The 9,573-nt window shown below is 48.8% G+C and overlaps 1 protein-coding gene across 1 annotated transcript in view; it reads left to right on the forward strand.

The window, feature by feature from the left end:
* The window catches only part of LOC106817065 (merozoite surface antigen 2-like), a 28,581-nt gene extending 21,603 nt beyond the window's left edge, over positions 1–6,978 (forward strand). Inside the window, exon 3 of the mRNA XM_014821711.1 lies at positions 6,818–6,978. Within this exon, the coding sequence (XP_014677197.1) occupies positions 6,818–6,978 (161 nt within the window). The remainder of the gene's footprint in view (positions 1–6,817) is intronic.
* The last annotated feature ends 2,595 nt before the right edge of the window (positions 6,979–9,573 follow it).

Below are 9,573 nucleotides of genomic sequence, written 5' to 3' on the forward strand. Positions count from 1 at the left end.
CGATGAGCCGATGAGCCGATGAGCCGATTTTAAGGCCGCCGCACACCTACATCGCTTCATCGCTTCATCGCTTCATCGCTTCATCGCTTCATCGTTTGTAAAATCGGCTGGTGTGCGGCGACCTTTAGTTTAACAACGGAGAACCTTGGATAAAGAGAAATAACGTAAGCGGCTGTAAATTCAAGCGACTGTCCGAGATATCCTCCAGCGAGGAAATTGTTTAAAAATCGGCGCCCACATATCAACAAGCATTAGACGACAACGGCTATAACTTCAAGCTCCGCTACGAAAAACCCCAAGCAGCAACCGGAGGAAGAAATAGAGCGCGCAATATCATTTGGTACAACCCGCCATATGACCAGAATGTGAAAACAAACGTCGGCAAGGAATTTTTACAAATCGTAAACAAGTGCTTCCCTCCAGAAAACAATACTTCGCAAGATTTTCAATAAGAACACTGTTAAGATCTCGTACATCTGCATGCCGAACGTGAAGACTTTTAATAGAGGGAAACAACAGAAGAATACTGCAGAACAATACGGAAACAGAAAACATAGAAAATGCCCGAAAAACGTAACGTGCCCACTGGATGGAAACTGCCTTGCTAAAGACATAGTATATAAAGAAAAAGTGACAAAGCGAAAACAAGACGGAAACATACGTCGGACTAACAGCCACCTCCTTCAAAGCATGACTAGCGAATCACCAGGCATCCTTCACTACGGAATCAAAGCGGAACTCGACAGAACTTAGTAAACATATTTGGAACTTGAAAGACAACAACCTTAGTCCTAGACTACGCGATTAAATGGAAGATACTGAGCAAAGCGCCACACTACTCGAAAACTACGAAGAATATTTTCAACTTATGCTTGACAGAGAAGTTCTACATATGGTGCAAACCTGTGACCGCGACACTGAACAAGAGGAACGAACTTATTAGCAAATGCAGACATAAAGTTAAACTTTTATTAAGGAACGTTAAGTGAACTTTTATAATTTGTTAAATAAATGTTAGGCGCTCCGACAGTCTGAGACAGTAACGCATTATTCATTGCTCGCGGCCAAAATATTGTGCAACGTCGATGCCGGTATCGCCAAGGTACGCTGTAAAATGTTGGGCGCGTTTTTTTGAGTATGCATGATGTTTTTATACTGCGCGGGATATTCTAAGTAGATCACTCTGTATATAGGCACTGATGAGTGTGGAGATAGTGGAGGGCTATGTATGCAATAAACAGAGGCTAAAGTACAACTTTAATTTTGCTCTACTCATGGTAGTATTGCGCACTCTCGAGACACGAGTTCATATACAACCATTGGAATATATATATATATATATATATATATTCCAATGTATAGAGTGTATTTAGACGTTATATTACGCGTAGAGTCTACAACTGGAGCGCTTAACTCTGCTGCGATCTAGCCACGAGCGTTATTACAGAGAGCGCTATCGCTGAAATGGAAGCACAAACTAATCCGATTAGAAAACGATGGCGGGTCGTGTCGGGACCGATAGCAGTGACGCACGGGTCGCACGCAGTCGGCGTTGCTGCGCTCTCTCTCTCTCTCTCTCTCTCTCTCTCTCTCTCTTTCTCTCTGTAGTAACGAGGCGAGGGAGGGAGAGAGAGAGAGAGAGAGAGAGAGAGAGAGAGAGAGAGAGAGAGAGTAGAGGAGGAGGAGAGAGAGAAGAGAGAGTAGAGAGAAGACGAGGAGGAGAGAGAGAGAGAGAGAGACGAAGAGAAGGGGGAACTGCTTAATGATCACGATGCCGTGTGGGTGCGTGTCGCGAGAGACGATCTGGTCTGATCTTGACGAAAATTTGTCTGTTATTTGCTATCGTTCAGCACTCAGCAGTCGCACGGACAGCGGTGACAGCGAGACTGCTCACTCGAGCCAGCAGACCTGGCCTCGTTCGTCAAGTCGTTGCAGCGTTAGTCCGCACGAAAGGTGGAGTGTGTTACTTGTCGAGGCGGCAAAGATGGTGTGAATTACGTAACTCGCGTGTGTGAGTGTGTGTATGTCTGAGTGTGTGTGTGTGTGTGTGTGTGTGTGTGTGTGTGTGTGTGTGGGATGTGTTGTGGTCTGTGTGTGTGTGTGTGTGTGTTGTGTTGTATGTCTGCAGTGTCGTGAGTGTGTGTGTGCGAGTGAGTGTGTGGTATGTCTTGAGGGTGTGAGTCGTGTGTGTGGCGAGTGATGTGTGTGTAATGTTGAGGTGTGTGAGTGGTGGTGCGAGTAAGTGGGATGATGTGTGTGTGTGTAGTGTGTGGTGTGGTGGGTGTGTGTGTGTTCGTGATGTGTGTGTGTGTGTGTTGTGTGTGTGTGTGTGTGGTGTGGGTGTGTGTGCGAAGTAAGTGGAGAGTGGTGTGGTGTGTGTGTGTGTGTGTGTGTGTGGTGTGGCTGTGTTCGTGTGTGTGTGTGTGTGGGTGTGTGTGTGTTGTCGTGTGTTGTGTGTGTGTGTGTGAGTGTGTGTATGTCTGACGTTTGTGTGAGTGTGCTTGGTGTGCGCGTGAGTGTGTTGTGTGCTGTGTGGTGTGTGTGCTGTGTGTGTGTTTGTGTGTGTGTGTGTGTGTGTGTGTGGCTGTTGTGTGTGAGTGTGTGTGTGTGTGTGTGGTGTGTGTGGTGTGTGTGTGTGATGGTGTGAGTGCTGTGTATTCTGAGTGTGTGTGTGTGTCGCGAGTGAGTGTGTGTGTGTGTGTTGTGTGAGTGTGTGTGGGGAGGGGGGTGGTTTGTGCGGGTGCGTGTACGTGCGTGCGTCTGTGTGTGCGTGCGCGCATGTATATAAACCTGCCTGCTGTCATCAGTGTGAAGATTTAGAATAAAAAGATACATTTAATTGTTGAATTTTACTTATTTAAACGAACCAAATTATTGACTAGCCGGCCTCTGATATTACAGTGTACTACACGCACGCACGCAGGCAGGCACGCACGCACGCGCGCACGCACGCACGCACGCACGCACGCACACACAAACACACAAACACACCACACACACGTGCGCACACGCACACACGCACACATACACATATTTATACGTAATAATATATAAAATTTATATCGAATCGGAATTGCAATCTTTCGAAAGTTATATATCTATATATATTATCAGGAGTAGATAATAGAAGATAAAGTATATAGAAGTAGATAATCTTTTATTATCTACTCCTGATATTATCTATATATCTATATAATTATATATGTATATATTTATATTTATATGATATATAATGACAATGATGATATATATATTATAATATTGTAGGTGTGTTCTTCGCACTACCGTAGTAGAAGGTCTGTAGTATACTGATAGAGATAAAACAAGACAAGAAGTAACGTTCACTAGTGTTTACTCAATCTCTAATACAATACATGAGGTCTCAGTGCACTACCGAAAGCAAGAGCGGTTACTACACACTGCACCTTTCTCAGTGGGTGGCTGGTACAAGAGCCTCGAGAAGCGGCGGCTTCCACTATTTATACGGCGTTTCCTCTCCTACGTCACCTCTCGTATTAGCTCCCTTTCTGGCCAACCGGCCGTACTAAATAAGGTGGGGTGAGCCTTGCAACTGCTATATTACACTACCGAATAAGGTGGGGGTGCGCATTTCCCCTTGGCTCGGATCCATGGTCCGATTCTGGCCATGGTGTCAGCACAGTCATCTACAGGTCAGCACCTTTGCGGCCGCCTGTCACAATCCGCAAGGATTCGGGGATTCATGACCGTAGCTTCCGGTTTTTGCGTTCCCTCTAGCGCTGTCTGCTCTCTTGATCTGGAGTCCGCTCGCAGCCTCTTATGACCATTCCCCTGACACCGATTGCTTTCCCGCATAGCCATCACTTTCCCTGGCGTGTGGGATTTGCCCGCTTACAATATAATTATACCATTACAGGTAGGATAATTTAGGCAATTTTTTTTTCTGTTTCAAGCAGATCTACTTATTTTCTCAGGGAGAGCGTGATGGAGGCGAATGTTCAATAACAAGCTGTTCATTTATTTATCTATTTAATGACGGTGCATTACTGATTAGTAGAAATCAAATGACAACATGCGCTTGTAAGCTCCTTGCCGACGTCACTGCGATAAATTGCGCTAGCTTCAACAATGACTCATTATTTTTTATTATTATGACAAGAAGTCATTACTCCATGTACTTTGCATGTTCCGTTTGCACGCATCAGTGACTACATGTATCATCGATAATAAAAGATCTATGGTGTTCCAAGATTGCCATCGCGCGTCGTGCGATTCAAAGGGCGACGTCGTGGTTGAAAAAAGGCGACGTCGTGGTTGAGGAAGAAATAAAAAACACGACGCGACGGCAATTATGGAACAGAAATGTGCATGCGACGTCGTGCGCGACGTCGCACATTTGAATCGCATGACGTGCGATGGCGATTTTGGAACACCATACCCCCACGACAGTGTCACTGCAGCACCCGCACCCGCACGGCACCTGTACCCGCACGGCGTGGCTGTCCTGACAGTTCATTGTTCGTGTAGAATGTCTTCCCATTTAAAATTCCGTCTAATCGCCTGAATTTAATTATCAAGTCGAGCGGGTTCGTCGCATGGAACGAGAGAGAGAAAGGGCGAGTGACAAAGGAGGAGAGCGGGAGGGAGAGAGAGCAAGAGGGAGAGAGAGAGAGAGCGTGCACGAGAGACAAAGGAAGAGAGGGGGAGGGAGACTCAGAGAGAGAGAGCAAGATAGAGAGAGAGAGAGAGAGAGCGCGCGAGGGAGAGCGAGAGAGACAGAGAGAGCGAGAAAGATAGAGATAGAGGAAAAGCGAGATAGAAAGATATTGAGAGAGGGCGAGAGATAGATAGAGATAGGAGGGGAAATAGAAAGAGAGATAGAGCGAAAGAGAAAGAGAACGAGATAGAGAGAGAAAGCGTGAGGAAGCGAGAGTGAGAGGTAGATAGATAGAGGGGGAAAGAGAGAGAGAGAGAGAGGCATGCGAGACAAAGAGAAGGAAGAAAGCTAGAGAGAAGAGAAAGGGGAAGAGCGAGAGAGAGAAGGAAGAAGAGAGAGAGAGAGAGAGAGAGAGAGAGAGAGAGAGAATGGAGGAGGAGGACGAGAAGAGAGAGAGAGAGAGGGGAGGGCCGAGAGAGAGAGAGAGAGAGAGGAGGGGGAGGGAAGCAGAGAGAGAGAAGAGGAGAAAGCAAAGAGAGAAGAGAGAGAGAGAGAGAGAGAGAGAAGAGAGAGAGAGAGAGAGAGCGAGAGAGAGAGAGAGAAGAAGAGAGAGAAGAGAGAGATAGAAGAAGAAGAGAGAGAGAGAGAGAAGAGAGAGAGAGAGAGAGGAGAGAAAGAGAGAGAGAAGAGAGGAGAGAGAGAGAAGAGAGAGCGAGAGCAGAAGAAGAGAGAGAGAGAGAGAGAGCGAGAAGAGAGAGAGAGAGAGAGAGAAAGAGAGAGAGAGAGCGAGAGCGAGCAAGCGAGAGCGAGAGCGGAGAGCGAGAGCGAGAGCGAGAGCGAGCAGCGAGAGCGGAGGAAGAGAAGAGAGAGAGAGAGAGAGAGAGAAAGAGAGAGAGAAGAGAAGAGAGAGAAAGAAGAGAGAGGAGAGAGAGAGAGAGAGAGAGGGAACGAGAGAGACAGAGGGAGCGAGTGCGCGCGCGCCTGTCCGGACTGCGCATAACGGCTTAGAACACAGCACGCTGCGCTACTACTGAGTCCGCTCTGATGCATGAGTGCAGTCTCTCGAACACAGCCTCGAACGCGTCGGACGCATGGCTGTACGTACGTCTACCGTCCCGTATGGCTAGCAGTGTATGTCGCAGCAAAGGTGACCGAACGACCCAGGAATGGTGGCAGGACGACAGTGGTAAGGCGAGGCGGGCAGTGTGGTAATCGGCGGCAGTGGTGGTGATAGGGCGGGACAAGTGAGAGTGGTGATAGGCGGCAGTGGTGGTGACGAGACTGTGGTGGCGGACGGCAGTGGTGGTGATTGGCGGCAGTAGGGTGAAGTAGATGAATGGCGGCAGTGGTGGTGATGGCGGCAGTGGTGGTGGCGACTGTGTGGCGGCGCAGTGTGATATGGTGGCGCAGATGGTGAGTGGTGGCGGGCAGTGGTTGGATAGATGGCGGCAGTGTGTGCGATGCGGCAGTGTGTGACGGCGACAGTGATGGTGGTGACGATGGTGGTGACGCTGGTGTTGATGATATGCCGGTGTTATATATATGTATACGTTCTTATCGAAGCAAGACGAATGGTGAAAGCTGAATTGGTGTTCCTGCCCCTCATCATTCTGCTGTGTATGTGCCCCCTTTCTCCCTCTGTATGTTCTCTTCGTTTCTTTCCTCTCAATTCACGCCTTTTAATTCCGAAGACCGAGCTGGCATTTCCCATTCTTCGTCACTTCTTTTTCCCATTTCCATCCCTTCTTCTTCCCCTTCTTCTTCCCTCCTCCTTATTTTTCTTCACTTTTCCGCTTCGTCGTCCCCCTCATATATCTTCTCCTCTTCATCGTCATTCGCCTTCTCATCCTCATCTCCTCCTCCCCTTCACCATGCATGCACCGCTGCTATCGCTGGCTTCGCTCTCATCCGCTACGCTTTGCAGATAGTCTCCTCACTGCATCGCGCTTTAGGAAAACAATATTTTCGATCGCTCTGCATTCCTCCACCCATATAGCCCGCGCGCGCGCGTTTGCGGCTCGCGTTGCGCTACTTGCGTGTGTGCGCGTGCGTGCGCGACTGCGTGTGTGCGCGTGCGTGCGTCCGGCGCGCTGCCGCGTGTCTGCGCGTGCGTGCGCCGCGGGTGCCAGCGCCGTACGTCGTCGTCGTCTACATGTGGCGAGTCTGTCTCTGTCGTTGCAGCACAAGTGTGCGGTGCGCAAATTCTGATGGAATCGCGACGAGAGATGACCGAGATAAAAAAGGCGGGCTCTCCTCACCGGCTAGGCGCGACGAAGCTGAGCCATCGCGAGAAGAAGGACGTCGAGAAGTCGCAGCGCAACCGCGCCTTCAGCGCCGACTAGTAAAGTGTCTGTGTGGCCGTGCGTAGCGTGCGTGCGTTGCGTGTCGTGTGTGCGTGCGTGCGTGCGTGCAGTGCGTGCGTGCATGCTTCCGTCATTAATCGTACACGTATGTACTCGTATAAACATACATGCCTGCGTGCTTCCGTAATTAATCGTAAACGCATGTACTCATATGAAGGTACTATGTCCGTACGTACGTGCGCGCGCGGCGTGCGTGCGTGCGTGCGTGCGTGTATGTGTACATGCGTGCGTGTGTGTGTATATGTGTGCGTGCGTGCGTGTGTGCGTAGCAGGAGTAAAAATCTAACATCTCTCTAGTTGATGTTATTAACTCCTTGCACTAACATGTTGTCGTGCACCGAGCATACTCGCTACATACGCACGTACACTGCCGGGCCGTCACGCAGTCGTGAGCTACGTCCACCGTAGAACACATCCTAGTATTACAGGCCAGTCGTCCGTGCCCGCTCCCGTGCGGCTGTGCACTGGACAGGGTCCACCCGGAAATGACTGTCCATGGAAGGCACGGTCGCATCATCGTGCTGTCCGGCAACCTTCAGGAGCGGCGAACACAATTAATCAGCCCTTCGCCGTCCCTTCACGCTTCACGTTCGCAATACTCACCTTCCTTCCCCTTCACATAACTTCCAAATACTGCTTCCCGCTTCCGCTCACATTAACTTTGCCAATACTACACCTTCCACTATCCCCTTGCACATTAAACTTCCAATACTCACCTTCCTTTCGCCTTCAGCATTAACTTGCTCAATAACTCACGCTTCCCTTCCCTTCACATTAACTTCCAATATTCAACAAGCATTAACTTCCAATATTTAACCTTCCTTCCCAATTTCACATTAACTTCCAATATTCACACACTAAAACTTCCAATAGTCACCTTCCCATTTCCCTTACACCTTAATACTTGCAATTATTTAGCCTTCCCTTCAGTTCACTTCATTCCAATACTTCCCCAATTCCTATTCCCTTCATCACATCCAATATTCACGCTTCCCGTTGCGCCTTCACCTTCACTTCCAATATTCACCTTCCCTTCCCTTCACCTTCACTTGCAATATTCACCTTCCCTTCCCTTCACCTTCACTTCCAATATTCACCTTTCCTTCCCTTCACATTCACTTCCAATATTCACCTTCCCTTCCCTTCACCTTCACTTCCAATATTCACCTTCCCTTCCCTTCACATTCACTTCCAATACTCACCTTTCCTTTCCTTCACATTCACTTGCAATACTCCCCTTCCCTTTCCTTCACATTCTCTTTCATTATTTACCTTTCCTTCCACTTACCTTCACTCCCTTATGTTACACGAACATTGGTCCCGTTGTTGACACAACCGCCACAGTTGTCTCTGTTGCTTCGTACCCATGCACACGTTGACATCGTGATCACGTTACGTACGTACGTAGCCAGTTGCGCACGGCGTGGCCAGGGACACATAGATGACCGGTAATGCTTGCAGTCATATGTCCCGTCCTCGACGAATCGGACTAGCTATAAAGCGTAGTCATTACGTATGTAGATTCCTGGCTCTATCGGCTGGGAGCTCGTGGACACTCGTGTCGACCTTTCGAGTCGCTATCGACCGCTGCACACGGCTTTTCGAGCGTACTAACTAACCGTAATCACGCGTTGATACGTGATGGACATGCATTGCAGTCGGCTGCACAGCGCCCCGCAAGTTTCACGCGCTTTATAATTAGGTAACGTAGTGGCGGTGGTGTTGGTGGTGCTAGTGGGGTAGCAGTGGTGCAGGTAGCGGTGGTGGTGACGATGGTAGGGTAGCAGTAGCAGCGGCGACGGTAGCAATAGCGGTGGAGGTGGGAGTAGCAGCAGCGGTAGCAGTAGCAGTAGCAGTAGCAGCGGCGACGGTAGCAATAGCGGTGGAGGTGGGAGTAGCAGTAGCGGTAGCAGTAGCAGCGGCGACGGTAGCAATAGCGGTGGAGGTGGGAGTAGCAGTAGCGGTAGCAGTAGCAGCGGCGACGGGAGCAATAGCGGGGGGGGTGGGAGTAGCAGTAGCAGCGGCGACGGTAGCAATAGCGGTGGTGGTGGGAGTAGCAGTAGCAGCGGCGACGGTAGCAATAGCGGTGGTGGTGGGAGTAGCAGTAGCGGTAGCAGTAGCAGCGGNTATATATATATATATATATATATACATATATACACATACACACATACGTACACGCACGCACGCACTCACGCACGCACACATGTGTGTTTAAATATTGTTTTTATTATTTTATGTAATGTATGTTATATATTTTATTTTATTTTATATGCATCATTCGCATACAGGCAGCAGTCCATGATATCTGTAGTATACAACTTTGTAGTTAAATCGGAACGAAGACCGAGACTACGACTAGAATCGCCATCGATCTATCTCCTAACTTGGGATGTTCTAAAATGGCGTCTCATGGCACAGTTGCACATTCGCGTTCAATTTGGTTTGAATTTATTCTGTTGTTTTGTTAGCTATCGTTATTAATTCGTTCCCCTATACTTAAACTGTATTTAGTTCGCGCGAGGAAGATGCGACGTTGTGTCGAAAGCTCTCTCAACAAACGCAAAAAAATTC

Source organism: Priapulus caudatus, unplaced genomic scaffold (genome assembly GCF_000485595.1).
Source record: "Priapulus caudatus unplaced genomic scaffold, Priapulus_caudatus-5.0.1 Scaffold1582, whole genome shotgun sequence".
NCBI lineage: Eukaryota > Metazoa > Priapulida > Priapulimorpha > Priapulimorphida > Priapulidae > Priapulus > Priapulus caudatus.